This window comes from Cyclopterus lumpus, chromosome 21, assembly GCF_009769545.1.
Source record: "Cyclopterus lumpus isolate fCycLum1 chromosome 21, fCycLum1.pri, whole genome shotgun sequence".
NCBI lineage: Eukaryota > Metazoa > Chordata > Actinopteri > Perciformes > Cyclopteridae > Cyclopterus > Cyclopterus lumpus.
In genome coordinates this window covers 18,944,847-18,963,504 of record NC_046986.1, presented here as the reverse complement: position 1 = coordinate 18,963,504, position 18,658 = coordinate 18,944,847, and the positions used below count along the sequence as shown (strand labels likewise).

The window sequence follows — 18,658 nt, the reverse complement described above, 5'->3', positions numbered from 1 at the left end:
GGACAGGTACATGTACTATTTAGCACAACGCTAATGTCGCTCATGTACCCCCTGGTGGCGGACAGCTTAACCATATCATATTATATCTATATCCAGTCATTATCTGCTGCTTTTGTTCTGTTTGCCTTGTTGTCTGGTGGAACTACTGAGTCAGTCGCTAATTGCATAATTTAGCATAAATCTGAGATGAATCTTTTCCTCTATTGTTGCCGGGAATTTCTTCATTGAACATTTCTCTTTGCCCCGTTCATAGCGCTATGATGAAACTTCAAGGAATTACCCAGGTATGACCTCTCTCACACATCGCACCGATACATAATACTGTCGGATAGAGAGGGATCAGAATGAAGAAGTAAAAAGTGCCAGTCAAGGAAGAGAGATTTAATAAGGGCTTTTATTAAGTGTCTGCAGAGATAAACAGTTCTATCTTAATTTTAGTTCGATGAAGCTGCCTCAGCCCGGAGGGGATATAGACTCTATTGTCAAGAGATTAGGCTGTCGAGTCTGACTAGATTTGAAGAATGTATGGATAAAACACAGAAGAGGGTTAGGGTTAGGATCAACGACACAGTTTTACATAGCAAGATACACCTGTGGCATATTGTTTCGAACTAACCAATGTTCAAAATTATTATTTTGTTGTAGCAACTAAAGGGGAAAAAGGAGAGGGTGGGGACCGAGGAATTCCAGGAATCCCAGGTAAATCCTAGTTAGCGTAAAATATACACACTGTACTTGTGAAACTTAGTTTCTAAAACATATTTTTTCTTTCTTTCAGGAACCGCCTCTAATTTCGATATTTACACATTCAAGGTAAGCTAGCTCACCGCCACCCCACCAATCCGCTTCCCGGTATGCTGGATGTACTGTACTTCATAATGTTAAACTGTTTCCAACAGAATGAACTGAAGGGAGAGCGCGGAGACCTAGGTGTGAAGGGAGAAAAGGGAGAGCCTAGTGGCGGATATTATGACCCACGTTTTGGAGGAGTACAAGGCCCGTCAGGGCCCCCTGGCAAACCAGGCTTAGAGGTGAGAATCTATCCTTGTATATTTAAACGGTATTAACGGTCCAGATCTTGTCAGAAGGTTTGTGGTTATTACACATGACTGTTTCTCATGACCTAGATGATGTTACATTTTAAAATGCATTCCAGTCATTTAGATTTTTTTCTTTTTCATGTTAGGGTCCAAAGGGAGAACCTGTAGTGGGCCCTCCTGGACCCCAGGGACCACCAGGAACACCAGGGATTGGTTATGATGGGCGTCCGGGTCCTCCAGGATTACCTGGACCTCCAGGACCCCAAGGATCTCCTTCACTTCCCGGAGCATATAGGCCCAATCACTGTAAGCGACTCTGTTTAAATATTCTGGCTCATTCTAAACTATGCACTGCTACATCGAGTGTGGAGCGGACCTTTAAGCTACTGTCTGCGCACAGCTTGTTGGCTACTGGAGACAAACTCCACTTGATTTGTTCTTAAGCCAAATCATTAACAAGCTTTTGTTTACATTTGAAGCCCTCAATGTTCCTGGACCTCCTGGTCCTCCTGGTACTCCTGGAAGTCCCGGTCACTCTTCTGGGGTAAGTGCACAATCCAAGTTAGGCTGGCTTTAATGATAAGTTAAGTTATTTGTAATTATCAGTGTGCGTACTACAGCAGTTGTATTCTTTTTCATATGAGGAGCCATCTATTCGTTATTTCATTCATTTAGCAAAAGCCAAATGCCTTGTATATTTGTTTTCCACAGGTTACTGTTTTAAGGTCATATGACACGATGGTAGCTACTGCGAGACGCCAGACAGAGGGCAGCCTCATCTACATCGTTGACAAAGCAGACCTCTACTTGAGAGTACGCGACGGACTGCGGCAAGTCATGGTACAGTACTTTGCACCACAGAAAACACAATGCTTTGAGAGACATTTCAACTGTAGCTCTTCAATACTATTAGACTTTAAAGCTGCTGTGGTCAATCCTTGGCCACTAGGGTCAAAAGAAAATCAAAAGGGACCCAAAATGTTTTTTTTACATAAATAATGGTATTTTTGGTTGACATGCAAACATATATAGTTTTGTTTCATACATTTGTGTTTGTAGTTATGTGAATTAACATTTCAACATTTTATTGTGGGGGTGAAAAGGTGTGTTTGTTTAAAATAGTCATTTGAGTCTGAGTTAATGCAGAGAAAATATACTCTGTCTACATTATGATGTAATTCAGTTCAGGTCATTCATTCATTGTGAGGTGAGATGTCAGTAGTCACTAAACAGCTATTTTCCCCCTCTCAGCTTGGAGACTACAGTCCCTTCTTCAGAGATCTGGTACGTTCCACAGAAGAAAAACAGAATACAGAGAACACGTATTTGGCCTTTTTCATTCACTGACTGGTTTGGATTTTCCTTTAAATCTCTCTCATTTTCATTTAAAGGAGAACGAGGTGGCAGAGGTTCAGCCTCCACCTGTGATCCTGTACCCCCAGTCCCAGGACCAGTCCCACAACAACGGAGCCGGCCATTACTCCCAGGGGGGTTCTGCCATACGACCCATTGAGCCTCCACCACACCCACCCGTTGACCCCAGATACCCCCCACAGTATGATCCCAGATTCCCAGACCCGAGACGCACGGGCCAGACGGATGGGCGATTAGCCACACAACAGACTGAGAACAGATACCCTGTAACTCCACAGCGACGACCCAGCCCACCTGTAGCGCAGCCTGTCAGCCATGTGGAGCCCTCAGAATCAGGAGTGAGTAGAGTTCATAAATGTCAACAATGTCAGTTAGCTATGGAGGGAATCATCTTGCGGCACACTCAAAGGCACCGATAGGTATGTGGTGTGTTTATATATTTGACATGGAGGTTAAAAAAGAAAGGCAATAAACTGATCAGGGTTTTATTCCCTCTGCTGCTACACACAGACAGGACAGTGAAGCAGCTTATCGGTTCCCTCTTTTGTTGTCATTATTGACCTTTATATAAGAAGCACATGCTTTGTTTTCTTCTCCCGTCACATCCAATTAGAGCTTCTGTTGTCCTATTTTCAGATCAGATAAATTTTTTGAGGACTCTATGCGGGTTGAAATAATGTTGTATGCAGATTGGATATAATATAATAATAATAATCTAATGCAAAAAATACGGTATGCAAACGGTAATAAAAGACTGCATGTTGGCATACGTGGGATTTATTGTTTTGTTTTAGTATTTTGTGGTATCGGGAATCGGGAAATTTCTCTGGTATCGAGTTAATATCTGGGGATGTCAAGGTTAATACCTTGACATCAAGGTTAATACCTTGACATCCCCATTGACCGATACTGGAATGTTTAGGCTGATACCAATGTCAATGTTTGAGAGGATCCAATATCCATATCCATGGGACTTCTCTTTCTTTCTTTTTTACCGTGATCATAAGTGGGCCGCACACTTGAAGATCAACTCGGCAGTGCTCCTTGTTGGTCAAAGTGATGGAGACGATGTTTCTTCTAAGAAAAAACTCAAATATATAATTTTGCAATCATTTATTACTTATCAGCGGACATGTATACATCTGCAATGAGCCTTGATTGGCTGATACTTTGGCCCCGCCTATTTAGTGGTCTAACTTTATTACATACAGTACTTTCAGAGTAAGAACACACTGCCAGACAATGGAACTTATTGAAAAACACATTCAATGTGCAATATTTTATCTGCTCACAACAATACTTTTTTTTTTAACAATGTGTTAAACTCAGTATATAAATTAGTTTTATATCCTTAACCGATGTGTACCAAGAGCAGGTCATACAGAATAAATCATTTGAATCACAGAAACCTGTGTCTTCCTCACCAGCTCCATATCATCGCCTTGAACGCCCCTCAAACCGGTAACATGCGGGGGATCCGCGGGGCAGACTTCCTGTGCTTCCAGCAGGCCCGCGCTGTGGGCCTGAAGGGGACCTTCAGAGCGTTCCTGTCCTCCAAGCTTCAGGACCTCTACACCATCGTCCGCAGGTCGGACCGAGACAGCACACCCATCGTGAACCTCAAGGTGAGCGACTAATGATGACTAATGAAGTGGGAAGTGTAAAAGGGCTTCTCTTTATAGTACAGTGGGCGTCGGCATAGGCTGACCCTCTCAGATGTGGACAGATCTTGAGTTTGAGGCTGCTAAGCGTGAGTTTCACTGAAGTCCAACTGTAGCTCTGGCACCTTGTATTTAAAGGTTTCTTAAAAGGATTCTGTGTTAATAACTGTGGTCTACTACTCTGTTTAACTAAACCAAGTCTTTGTTCTATGTATTTAGCTGCTTAATGAAATTAAATATAAGGCAATATATTCTCCTCCTTGCAGCACCAAGTGTTGTTCAGCAGTTGGGAGTCTCTCTTTGGTGATCTGAGCAAAATGAGGGAGAACGTACCGATCTACTCCTTCGATGGCAGAGACATCGTCAGGGACAGCGCATGGTGAGTCTTTGTTCCTGTCATTTGTTCAGTTATCTTCCATTTAATAACGCATCCTATGCACTTTCATGTCGCAGCAGCATTTGCTTCCTTAGCTGTTACATTTTGTATAATTTGCGGATTTTTCTATCCATGGGCACATACTGAATAATGTATCTATATATATTTATTTATGTATTTATTTTTCTGATACATGCGTGTTTTTGCTTTCCTACAGGCCAGAGAAAATGGTCTGGCACGGATCGAGCAACAAAGGCCACCGGCAAACAGACCACTACTGCGAAACATGGCGGGCGGGCGACCACGCTGTGACTGGTCTGGCATCATCACTACAGAGCGGCCACCTCCTGCAGCAAACCTCCAGCAGCTGCTCCGGCTCCTACATCGTCCTGTGCATCGAGAACGCCTTCACATCACACTCCAAAAAATAATATCCCGTCCATCCCTCCTATATATATATTTTTTTTTTGTTGTTTTATTTTTTTGTTCTGGGCCCTGGTTAAACACCATTTAAATTTCCCTGAGAACACGCCACGTGGCGCCCAATGAACTGGCCCTGTGGCTCTTTGCCTGGCAGAGACCCTTTGCATCGTCTGCTCCTCCCCTCCACAAACGCCAAAGAGATGGGTCGAACCGAGCGGTGTTGGTCCTTTTTCTCGGGGGCGTTGACACATTTTTTTCTCCAAGGTGCGGAACGAGAGCAGAGAAGCTAAATGTGTTCTCAAATTGTATCCTTTTTTTTCTGTATATTACATGTTTGTTGTTTGTGATTTCTTTTTTGACGTTATCATTGTGTTACCTTTTGAACTGTGTATAAAAAAATGCTATATCCATCCTGTTATTTTTTATTTTTATATTAAGTATTGATCATTTCCACTTTTTTTTCCAATTTCATTTTTAAATTGTGGGTAATGACGGGGAACAGCAAACGCTTAAAGACTATTTTAAAGAAGATAATAGATATTTATTTTTAAATGAAGTTATGTTAGGAAAAAATATGATTTGAAAAAAATTTAAAAAGAAGCTTAATACCCTCATTTATATTCTACACAACTTAGAACATTTCATTCTTTTCAAAAGAGCTTCTGATCATAAACTGTGCCTTTTAAACGCAACCAGGACTGCTTTACAAAATAAGCACATGTGGTGCACCACTCCTTTGGAAAGTATTATTCTACAAATATGTAAATGTTACAGCAGCTTTTGCTCAAGTGCATTCAGATGCGTTTACTTCTCCTACATGTAAATGACCTTGTTGGACACAGACACTACTGTAATAAATAATCCCACATCCACAGGGCAAGATTCATTCTAGCTAAAATTGAGCCTTGTGAATCTAAAATGATTAGTTTTCCTTTTACCACTTCATGAAAACCTATCAGTGAGTAAGCTGGACGTGATTAGTATGCTGCTAATCTTTGTTGGAGGGATTGCTGTCACGGGTGTGAGGGCCGGATAAAACAGCATGTTAAGGAGAGAGACACTCTTGCAGTAAGTCTTGTATGAAGTCCAGACACTAACCTGGCCTTGATGCTACTGACATCTTGAATATCTTGACTGAACCTGTGGATATCCATGTTTATAACTATTTGTGCTGTACTGTTTCTCCCAGGCACTGAATAAAAGTCTTTTTTTCAACTACAACAGTAATGTGATGTGCTGTTTATATAGCTGGACAGTGTGTTGAATGGCTTTCATTTGCTGAAACAAATGGCCCCATGTCATGGCTCCGATGGCACTGTGGCCTTGATGGGTTTCCCTCAGCAGCCTTGACCGGCGGTTTGATGTCCCATTCAATGAGCTGTTGCTGGTGGTATTGACTCCACCACAAATCAGTGTCTCCGGTGGTAAAGCGAGGCACTCAACACACCTTGGTCATACATCATGACTGTTAATCTGCAAATGGAAATCCATTTAATTTAACCATGGCATCATAACTACTGAAATAATAACATTGGCCATAATAATGGTAACTGCCAATGGTGTGCGTACGTTAAAAGAATGAAAAATACCGGCAGAAGCCGTTATTGTACTGTATTGTATTTATCAATGTGTCCTGATTAGGAGTTGAGTAAACATGTTTGTTGCATTATAAACTAATTAGGACATGATTACAGCAGAACATGTCAAGATTTACATATAAAAAAAAAAAATGCAAATACATCTGCTGTAGTAAGTCGATTTAAAAAGAGAACTAAATTGGGTCACCAGTCATTGGCGATAGCTCATGAAATCCCCTTAAATCTCTTCTTTAAAGTTAAGAGGCGTTTTAAGATAATATTTGATTAAGAAGATTAATTTTAATTATTCAGAGTTGGCCTAATTTAGAAGTTACTTTAAAATGATATGCCCACCAGAAGAGGGATTATTACATGCAGGTGGTTATAGGGGACAGTATGTATCCCTCTCTGTGTAATCATAAAAATACCCTATACTAGTATCGTATCTCATTAAAATAGTATAATAGTATAGTATGCCACACAATTTCATAAAAAGTCATAGTTTGTCATAGCAATATCCCCAAAAACAGCACAGTGTTGTACAACATTGAGTTATAAAAATAGCATAGTATAGTATGTCATAAAAAAGTCATACAAATTATCATACAACCACAAAAGAGTCTCAATAATCAACACTCAGTTGTTAAATTTATTCATGAAAATGAAGCATAAAATCCCTGTCATGAACTGGTTTTAAGTGAACAGTTGTTCTACGTACAGCAGGAAGCTGGTTGCCAGACAACCAGCTGGCAAACAAACGAGCTATTATGTGTTAATTAGTGAGTTTCCGAAGCTTCCACTTCCGTGCTGGACAGAATCATTGGTGGTGCGGTGATGTCTGGGAGTGTGTAGCAAGCTTCATCATATCTGAGCGATGGACCTGGATATGAGTTTATGTAAAATATAGCATGTATGTATAATGTAGTGGCGTGTCAGAGTGGACAGAAAGTGCCGACAAGGAAAGCAAAGGACAATTATTTCTGGATTGATTAAACATGTTTGCGTTATAGCACAGGCACAACAACTGTGGAGGATGTGTCCATGTTGTGTACGTTCACTTTGAGAATAATAAATATATGATCCAGCATATGCACAGCATGGTTTCTTATTTTAACACATCCAAATGCTGAAAATAGAGTTAGGTAGACACTGAATATCAAATGCCAAAAAAAAGAGAGCTGTAGTTTGGGTTTGAGAACTCTCAAGAAAAGTTGTTCCAAAGATAAAAATAGCAAGTATGGAAAGCAGCAGTCTTAGTTACAAGTCAGGTCTAAATGTAACAGGAAGACACACATATAAAAATAAACATATGAAATTGCTTTTAAACATACTGCTGAATAGGCAGTTGTCATTTTCACAAAAGGTCCTAAACGATCAAACACACACACATAACATAGATAGATTTAGTAAAACTCTCTTATGAGGTCAAATCTTCATAATTTTCCCAATGTAATGTTGGGGTATTATCATGCTGACAATCACTAATTAACACTCAACAGATCTCAGCCTGATAGGTAAGTCATTATTTTTAAGGTATTGGACAAAATAATGTCAAAGATGAAGGTGAGATGAAAAGTCAAAGTATTGCCACGGTCATTATGTTTCTTCTTGTGGGCGACAACAATATCTGAATCAAATTTAATTGCAATCTATCCAATAGTTGTTTTGGGGTGACCCCAAATAGTCGACTGTTGACTGACGATTTGATCTAAGGAGCTATGTGGGAACATGTGGCTATGAAACAACAAATAATTTCATTCTGGCAACATGGAGGGTGCTGAATGTCTAATTTGACATAGATATTTCATGATATATAGTCTACTGTAGTTTAAATGCGAGCCTATTTATAATACTGTTAATACAAATTATAAAATAACTATTAATCAGTCTCTTTACTGCACGTGAATAAATCACCATGTTTGCACAGATTTACTGAATTGAAATATATTGAAATACAAATTAGCTACATTTATATACAAAAATATTCTAATTAGAAATCAAGTAAATGTATCCTGATGAGAGATGACATCGAGGCAAAGTACAGCAAGAGTAAAGGTTGTATTCTATAACAGAACACCTAAACGTGCGGTATTGCGCTTATGCCATGTCCACCAGACTATTTGATTATGATAATCAAGCAAATGTCTTTGGACTGCAAGGTGTCACTAGACAAGTCTGTACAGTGGATCCTCGTCGTAGAGCTAGGGTTACAATGTGTACGACATATAGTATAGGGTTTTATGTGTTCAGTATATTGATATTTATTATTATCATATCATATAAGTACAATCACAGAAAATACAGTCACACATGTTTTTAGTCTGACCAGATGCTTTGAGCCGGTAAACATAACTCAGCCAATAGATTAATGTTGTGACATTGTATAGTTGCCTATAGTTCTTGCCTGTACTTCAATACAAAGAGTAGAGAACATTGTAAAAACTTGCTCAGTTTCATTAAAGTTCCACATTTCAATAAACTCTTGCCGAATTTGGTATTAAGTTGTTATGCGATGGGAGCCTGAAGGCATCATCTTTAGTGGCAGGTCATTTGTGAATCAGGCGCAGCTGACGTTATCCACGAGCCCACCCGAAATAACAAGCGAGCGTTCCTTCAAAAATAATCAGCGAATACAGTCACTTCTCACTCAATTCCATCAGATCTGCCTCCTAAGCATCTCAGCCGGCTGAGCGGCCTCACAAGAGCCGTAAGACTTATATTAATTGGCTTTGGGGGAGGGGCCACAGCCCCCACCCCCACGTTGAAAGAAAAATAGACTAACATCCATAACTCCTGTCCGTTTCGTCAATCTCCTTGGTTGAGTAAATCTTCAGGGAGAAAAAAAACACACACACACAACTGACTGAGAGGCGTGTTATCCATTTAAGTCTTCTTGACTGAGTGAGGCGAGAGTGGGTGGGGGGTGGTTGGGATGTAATAACCCGCAGCTGGCTTTGCCACGAGGTGCTATCACACTGTCTGCCCGAGGAAAGCTATATTTAGTGGGTGCCAAGTAATAACTAAGTACAGTGAAATGATCCAGCTACGGTAATGACACAACAAGGCGACAACCAGATATTGGGGGACTTAATTACGCTCGGGGCGGAAGCGAAAAGCCACAGTTGCCAGATCCCCGGTCTGTGTTTATTCGTTGCTGGAGACTCGCTGTCACATTAACCCAGATCTAACAGTATCTTAACGCTAGGACTCGGTTACAGGGCCACTATATTTTGAGAGAAGAGCGAGCTTATTTGAATAAATTACCAACCTTAGCGTATAGACAGGAAGATAAGTGTGTGTAAAAAAAAAAGAAGACTACTTGCCATAAATGATGAGTAAATGTCTTCACATATCACCATTTTAATGCATTCTGCCTCTAACTATACCAACATGTTCCCCATCAAATTAAAGGGTAATAAGGAGGCCTATAGCAACATTTGTGTAGCGTCTGAAGTACTTGAGGCCCACCGTAAGGCTTTCACATTTCACTGACATTTAGATAGATAATGAGTAACAATCTCCCAGTCTTTAAATCCCCCTGTGAATCTCATGGCATTTAAGTCTATTTTTTCCCCTCCTTTCCCTTAAATAATTGATGAAGAGTATGCTATGTGAGTGGATATTCCTGGCATTGGTGTTGACCACTCCATCCTTCATACCTTTACACCGACCCAGGTTGCCCTGAGAACTTCACATTTGAACGGCATAATTCAAAGTCATGCAGGTGAAGCTGACAAACAGGCTTCGGGGACAGAGGGGAAAAGATCACGACTCGCCACACTGACCAATACGGATTTTTCCGATCACTGATCGCCTTTCCCATAACTGATGCAAATCAATTAATGGAACCGTTTTCATCCATATTTGATGTATTTATCTGAATGGCGATGGCACTTAGCAGCACCAACTCCTTGGACATATATCTACTGTTTGTTACTTTTCATTAATGGAGACCCTTTGCCATGAACTACCAGATAACCACAATGATATGTTTATATTCATCATGCTTTTTTGTGTGCGCATCTTTTCTCGATGAGACCTTTGTGATGGTGTAACTCAGAATCCCCCCCAGGTCTGGTCTACAGTACAGTGGGAGTTCACAGCTACCTCACCCAACGTACACAGCTCACTGCCCGTGGTCATCACTGCAGCCGATTACATATTCGATGTGACATCTCCTTCCATCTTCTAATGAATTTTTGATGTCCCTTCCTCTCCCACCAACACGCAGACTGGGCTTGCATCAGCCCTGTATTGTGAAAGTATGCAACTGTAAATGGCAAGTGTTGCCTTTGGAATCCGGGACCCTTTTGTCTCACTATGATGTAGATCGCACTGCACTGTAAGTATTAATCTCGCTGATTGCTCTGTCCGGAGACATTTCGATGTCCAGTGCTGGCCGCATCCGCCACATCATTTACAATCATTGCATTGTCGAGAGCCCAACTCGGGCGTGCAGGAAAGGAGGAAATCGTGTCAAACATTATAAATATCAATGACATTATTTTTCCTCATGCATTCATATTTTGTTCTCATGTCTGGCGATATTGATTTCACAGAACGAGGAACTTCTGTATTTTCCTCTCCGCTAAGCAGGCAGCTTGATGCCATACTTGAGCTGTGCATATCTGACCATGTTATAATGCACTCAGGTATTGACAGCCTCATTGATTTTTTTTAGGCCCTCAAAGCAAATCTAAGATCTTTCAAAGGGGAGTAATGTGATAATGTGCAGGCCCTATACACGCAACTGTTTTACCTGGAGGGAGAAATGACACTCAATTTCTTCTGAGCTCCTTATTTATTTAGTTATTTCGTCTAACTTCTTTACACAGCTGATGGTGATTATGAACTATGTATCGCATAAAGATGATTTGAATCCAATATTATTACATTTAAGATGGCGGAATGGAGCTGGATAGGCGACATCTATTGCATACAAGGAATCTAAATCTAAAGAGGAATTTAAAATAACGCAAATTTAATTCATCAGATTTATTTAAAGGCTGCTGCAGCACAAAGTTAAGTACACATATGCCTCATTTCCATTGCATGGTGTGTCTCAATTGTACTCACTTTTGATAGCAGGTGCTTTTTTCAATTTATTTTTAAACTGCCGATAGTATCCCGTCACTCCCTGCGTTTACATGCACACTAATATTCCACTATTATACGATTATACAAAAATTAGGCCTTATTCCCAACGAAGCCAGATTATATTGGTTTCAGAAGCATTATTTGGACATGCATGCAGTGGGATGGTAAAAAATGCTGTGAATATTGTGAAAGTATCAATATGTTACATTCAGGGAGAAATGCACACCGCCTCCGAAAGATCGTGTTATCGCAACAAACCAGTCACAGCTAGCAGGGGGGCAAATAGAGGGAGTGTCCAACGTTTGGTCATACAGACACTATGAGGAAAATAAGGAGTTTCTTTGTACATCAAAGCATGTAAACATGTAGAAACCCACAAATAAAAGTATGAACCTGACATTGAGTATAATATCTGTGCTTCTCTAGCTTAAGGATGTGGGGGGTGTTCTGTTATGTTATGCATTGCATGCAAGCTCCTCTTTTATGGAACCAGCTTCCACTTTCAGTCCGGGGGGCAGACACAGTCACCACATTTAAGAGTAGACTTAAGACTTTCCTCTTTAATAGTGCTTATAGTTAGGGCTTAATAAGGTTTGCCCTGGTCCAGCCCCTTGATATACTGCTATAGGCTTATAAGCTGCTGGGGGACGTTTTAGGATACACTGAGCACCTATCTCCTCTTCTCTCTCTCCCTATAGATGAATGTATGGCTCTTCATTGCACATTACTAACTCTACTTCTTCCCCGGAGTCTTTGTGCATTCTCGCCTCATAGGGTCCATTGGACCTGGCTGTGTCTGAAGCTGGTCCTGGGTCCTGACTCCTTGCCCCTGCTTCCTGCATCAAGCCCCTGGCCTGGGCCTGGCCTCCTTCCTCACTGGCCCTGCCTCCTTCTTTGTGCCTCCTGCCTCAAGGGCCGGCCTCATTTCGCGATGCCTCCTGCCATATTCAGACATTTCTGTCATATTTATTGAATGTGTTTATGTAACTCTGTAACGCTGTTCATCTGAACACATGACATCTATTGCTTCTGTCCATCCGGGGAGAGGGATCCTCCTCTGTTGCTCTGCTGAAGGTTTCTTCCCTTTTTTCCTCTGAAAGGTTTTTTCAGTTTTTTTTCCTGAGTTTTTCCTGATCCGATGTGAGGTCCTGGGACAGGGATATCGTATGTGTACAGATTGTATAGCCCAAAATAAACTGAATTAAATTGAATTGACGCCCAAAACTCAATTAGTAGTTCTTATAAAGAACATAGAAGTTAGAAGAAAAAGACCCAACAAAATGCCTCCCATACACAGCTAATGACCAAACAGGAATTCTGATCTCACGTGCCATTGTTGCCTCTCTCCCTGCACCAGGTCACATTTGTATTGTGTGTCAAAGTCATTGGTTATTTCTGGAATGGTCCTGTCACGTGTAAATAAAGCTGTGACGAACTCAATTTATGAAGACATGTTTCCATGTCTTCATAAATTGAGAAAAACAGTTAGACCTAAGCATTGGTTGACATTTTCAAGCCGATCCAGATTAAAGTTGACAAGGGATCTTTTAAACTGAATGAGAAGAGATGGCAAAAAAAAATGGACCTATACTCTAGTATTAACTGTTAGTTTTTCCTGGAAACCCACTGTCTTATTGCTGCCATGTGTACGCCTTGTGTCTCCGTGGGTTTTCCTCTCAAAACACATGGAAGTTAAGGGAAACAAACACGCCTCAAGTGCCCACAGGCTTCAGCGGGAGAGTGATCTTGTTCGTCTCTGCGTGTTATAGACTGCCAACCTGTGGCATACTCCGGACTCATGTCCAAAATGGCCAAACATCACAAAGACGCGATATATATATATATATATATATGTATATATATATATACTGTAAATAAACCCCCACACTCCTTCACAGCTGGTGTTCTGGCTGTGTATGACAATTCCCTCACAAAATATACCTTTTCAGCAACGTCTCTCGGTGTAACAGTATAACTGCTGGTTCCTTCACTCCCCTGAGCGGAATAAGGAGTGGAATGGTGATGTGCCTCTCATTCCTCAACCTGACAGTTCACCATTGATCATTTATCAAGCTGGGTGCTTGCCAGAGCCATCGATTGGGAGGGGAAAGGGAGGGAGGCAAATAAAATAAGACTTGTGGAAGTGAAGTATGCTCCTCAGTGAACATAGACGGGCCAACAGCGCCTGATGAAATGTCACACTTTTCTCCCGGCTCAGTGTGGTTGATGGGCGCCGTTGGAGAATGCAGAGTGTAAATGTACTGTACTGGCAGAAGGGAATTGTGTGTGTGTGTGTGTGTGCGTGTGTGTGAGAGAGAGAGAGCACATGAACGTGAACACGTGCCATGCATGTCATCATGTGCTCCTGCCTGCCTCTGTGCACGTGAGGCTCGTTTGACCGGACATGAGTAATTATCAAACTGTGGCTGGCTGAAGACTCTTTTTTAGTTTCCCCCCCCCCTCTGTGTGGCAACAGAAGGGTTTCTGCCAGGTCTGCAGAGGACCGTGCGGGGATATTGTGCCGGATTAAGTGGCCCGGAAACTAATCACTGTAATGTCTGTTACAGCCCTCAATCACACTCCCCTGGCTGGACCGCAGCGCTCCGTCTGTCCTTCAAAGGGGAAGCTTTCCACGACTCCTTCCACACTGTAATTATTCCAACTGGATATGAGCGATTGCACTTATTGGCTGGGGCAAGGCACCGGCTGCCTCCCCTATCATTGGCTGCCTGGACACCTCTGTGCCGCCTCCCATTGGCTGCCTCGAGGAGAGTGGGCGGGGAGCTCACCCCACCCTCCCCCTGTGGCAGAGCGTGTAAATGTAAAGACTCCTTCTCTGCCTATTATCTGAGTGACTCTGGGTTTTTGGTGTCTGCCTCCGAGCGCGCGCGCGTGTGTGTGTGTGTGTGCGTGGGTATATTGGGAGGGAGAAAAGAGATAAAGAGAGAGAGAGAGAGTAAGGGAGGGAGAGGCAAGCAGCGTTTTCTTCTCCCCCCTTTAGCCTCCCCGTCTCCCTGCTCCCTGTCACTCCATCCTTCCTCCCCTCTCCTGGACCACCATACAGCCCTGCTTTCAGCCGGACGGAGACCCCCCCACCCCCCACCCCTTACCACTCAGACCACCCCCGGGACCCTTTGACTCTCCTCATTTCTCCGTCCCACCAACCAGAAACCTCTGAGCAGGTAAGACTCTGCTTCTTTCAGCCGAGGCTTTAAAAAAGTACTTCCCGCCTCTCCTTCTGCTCTTGTTTTTGTTTTCTTCGCACGCGCTTGTGCCGGTCTCGGTTCTCTCGGTTCTCTCGGTGCTCTCGGTGCTCTCGGTCCTCTCGGTTCTCTCGGTGCTCTCGGTCCTCTCGGTGCTCTCGGTCCTCCCTCTCGTTCCTGTCGGTCCTGTCGGTCTCTCGGTCCTCTCCGTCCTCCCTCTCGGTCCTCTCCGTCCTCCCTCTCGGTCCTCTCGGTCCTCTCCGTCCTCCCTCTCGGTCCTCTCGGGCCTCCCTCTCGGTCCTCTCCGTCTTTCCTGTATGCATATTTCAAGTTGTCCCTGCGGCGCCTCTGTAGCTCTCAGAAAAGTGACACAGTTACAGGAGATAATATCAGCGAGGTCACTGTATTTTTCTTCATCCTGATATCCTGCCCTGATATCAGCACCACCCCCCACCTCTCCCCCCCTCTCTCTTTCTCTCACACACAATCTCTTCATCTTCTCCCCCCTCTTGTCTTTTGCAATCTCATACCCTCCGGCTTTGAGCGTGTGCAAATTCGGTGGGAAAGTGAGTCGAGCCTTTTTTTTCTGTCTGCCCAGAGCACAAGTCGACAAGGAGAACACACTGGTTATTTTGTTTGGGGGGGGGGGGGGGGGGGGGGGTACGAAAAATGCATCTCTAATTAATTTATGAAAAAGTGTTTATGTTAGTTGGTGACGGCTATTTATAGGTTGCTGACGCGCCATGGCACACGTGCTTTCGCTCGGCCACTTCCCTGACGCCGGGTCGGGCCGCAGGGCCGTCGGCTGGCTCCAGAACGCATGACACCGCACAACGTGTAACGACTTTAAGGCTGGGACTGCTTGATTGAATCAAGAGAACTACAATATTAACATGGCCCATAAAGAATTCCTGGCAATGGAAGAGGACAGACACACACACACACACACACACACACAAACACACGCACACACAGACACACACACACACACGCACACAACTGCTTAGTTCTCCATCCGCACATCCTGTACTTTACCAGGAAGTGGAGTGTGTGTGTGTGTGTGTGTGTGTGTGTGTGCGCGTGTGTGTGCGTGTGTGTTTGTAAGGGAGACAGAGATACTGCTAAAGTGCTTCAGACATCAATACTGTCAGCCTGGAGTTTTTAAAGCCACTTTATCATATCTGAAAATTGGACCTTACGACAATGTCATCAACCGAGGAAATGCTTCTGCTGGTGTGGCTTTTTTTTTTTTTTATTCTTCTGAAAAGTTTATATGTTTAAACTTTTTTTTTAAATTCCTATATTTATTACATCACCATATTGTTTGAATTTCTATATGACACCTACATAAAAAAAAAGAATACTTACATTTACAAACACGACATTAATATAATCCACTCACACTTCAGGTCTCCTGCCTTCGACAAAGCATTTTAATTTGTTGAACAATTTTCATGAATGCAATCATATTAGGTTTGCCTGTGACTTTCAACTCTAAAAACAAACGGGCCTTCTCTATCAGACAGAGTGACCTTTCTTTCTGTGATAATCATTTTCTAATTTACTCAAAAAGAGCATCTGTGACAAAGCATCTTGGGAATACGGGTTGTCTCATCAAGGCTGTCTCCAGGGAGAGCAGCTTTCACCAGGAGGCTTTTATTGTGATAGTTTTCTGGGCAAACATCATATTTGTGATGTTTTTGACCATAATTATGTTGTTGGAGGCGGTCACATATTCATGCATTCAGGCTCTCGGTTTATTATGACGTGTAAATTGGGTGTCTCTTTTTCATGAAGAAACATGCAGGTGTTGGTCTGCGCTAAGCCCCAGACACTCAGCTGGCTCTGGGCCAGATGCTAACGCAAAGTATTAGACTCTGATTTCCATGTATCATCACTTGCATGGTGATGGGAGGCCTCTGAACCTCTGCAGTGTTCAGGCTGGATGCAATGTTATATTGCCTAATGAACAAAAGCACAAATTAGGGCGAAGAATGTGCGTCACCAATGAAAGCAAACTCGGCAGATTGACTTTATTGTCAAGCCCTCGGCTGCATTTTGTGAATTATGTATTTTCATGAATGAACAGATGATGTTTAGACTCGGAGGAAAGTGATTTCTTGGTCATGGAAAAAAGGCTCTTTTTTTTCCCTTTACTAACGCTTTAAAAAAATGAATCGCTCAGGTCTGTGACAGCTAATCTAATGTCACCAACTTTAAACAACCTCTGAAAATAACATATCTAAATCAATATCTAAATCTAAGTCACAGAGAACCAAAAGAAGTATGAATGAAAAGGAAATGGCTTTTGCTGGCCAGTATAACTCGTGTGTGTTTTTTTTTCCTCCCCACATGAGCCCAGCAGTTCTCCTGCAGCCATATTTAATGCACTTACTGCACGTCATCTTTTTCGGGCGTAAGCTCTCTTATAAGAATGCATGCATAAAACTCCTTGTAGAATGACATATTTATGAGCCTCCTGCTTGTGCACTTGCGTGCCTCCCTCCGTAAAACCACCGCTTCAAGCTTTAATCTGAGCTGCATGCAGTGGACGCAGACAACGTACATGTGGGCTCGCCACGTCGCACCGGTTTTACACCTGCGCGTCACACGACGCCACGGATGTCATGCAGGGGCGCGAGGTGTCGTGAGGGTTTGGGGAATCGAGCTGAGCGGCAGCGTGTGAAATGTAAGTGGACAGGCTTTTTGTTTCTCAAATGATGTCATCGAGGAAAAGACGGATCTGGTCGACTTGCTTGTAATTATTCAACGACTCCTCAATAATTATACACGCGTATATATTCTCGACGAACGTCTTCTTTTTCGGGGTCTTCCAATTGGCCGTTTGGAATGACCACACTGTAAAAAGATGGATCACATGTCTCCAGCATATTCAGTGAGCCCTGCTTCCTTTAAGACCAATGCTCTGCAAGCAGCTGGCCCTTTGTGCCTTGGCCCTTTGGAGCCTTTCCGGATCTCCCGCTGGCCTGGCTCAGGGCACAGAGTGCGCCGGGAGTTTCCCGGGTAGGGACTGGCTCGGTGTGAAAAAAGGCCACTGACGTTGACTGGCTGCCGTCTTGGTCGCTGCCACAGAGCGATGGAGGGCAAATGGACGCAGACAAAGGAAGGAATTAGTGCGTTCGCTGACTTTATAGTTCATATATTGGAAATCTAACTGTGCGCTGGATATTACTTCTTCTCAAAAGGAATTGAATGGGCTGAATTAAAGTTTCATGCTGTGTGTGAATTACAATTGGGTGAAGTGAAATTTGTAATACTTAGTGTTCAATTCATTGATCAAACCTAAATCGTGAACACACGACACATATCCAGAGAGTGTGATGCTGCACAATGAGTACAAATGAAGCGTCATTTGGACCAAGACGTGGTCGTCAATGATCCTCGACAACGAGAAGCCGCAACATGTTTTTAATGTGAACACAGTAACTGTATGGAAACCCTGTTATTTCTATTGTGGTAAACAGAGAACATCATATCCAGTGTTCATAAGTGTTGATTATTGTTATGTAATTGAGGTATACCAATCTGGGAATGTTTCAGCTATTTATTTGAACAACATTTGAGAAAAAAAAAGAAAACACTTTAACTTTTTATTGGCTTTTAATTGCGTCATTAATCGTTCCATTTGCCTTCCCAGTGAGTCATACAGCAGAGACTGACTTATTTATTTCTAGATCATATTCTGTATATTAATATCTCATATCAGGCACTGAACTTTTAAAATATTTTTTCAGAATTCTTTAATTTAATCCTATTTTGTGAATTGTGATGTATACGTATATTTGCATAGTTTGTCAAATAACTGTTGATATCTTCTTTTTAAACACTTAAAGCCAGAATCTCTATGATCTGAACATTTGTGAAGGAATGAATGGGGCCATAAATG

At 42.4% G+C, this 18,658-nt stretch overlaps 1 protein-coding gene across 1 annotated transcript in view; it reads left to right on the top strand.

Moving 5' to 3' along the window:
* Positions 1 to 4,953, top strand: part of LOC117750337 (collagen alpha-1(XVIII) chain-like) — a 34,703-nt gene extending 29,750 nt beyond the window's left edge. The window contains 12 exon segments of the mRNA XM_034561499.1: positions 254 to 284; positions 646 to 699; positions 779 to 813; positions 900 to 1,031; positions 1,187 to 1,346; positions 1,520 to 1,584; positions 1,752 to 1,880; positions 2,292 to 2,324; positions 2,432 to 2,752; positions 3,842 to 4,039; positions 4,342 to 4,454; positions 4,669 to 4,953. Coding sequence (XP_034417390.1) covers positions 254 to 284; positions 646 to 699; positions 779 to 813; positions 900 to 1,031; positions 1,187 to 1,346; positions 1,520 to 1,584; positions 1,752 to 1,880; positions 2,292 to 2,324; positions 2,432 to 2,752; positions 3,842 to 4,039; positions 4,342 to 4,454; positions 4,669 to 4,882 — 1,485 coding nt within the window. The 3' untranslated portion in view covers positions 4,883 to 4,953.
* The last annotated feature ends 13,705 nt before the right edge of the window (positions 4,954 to 18,658 follow it).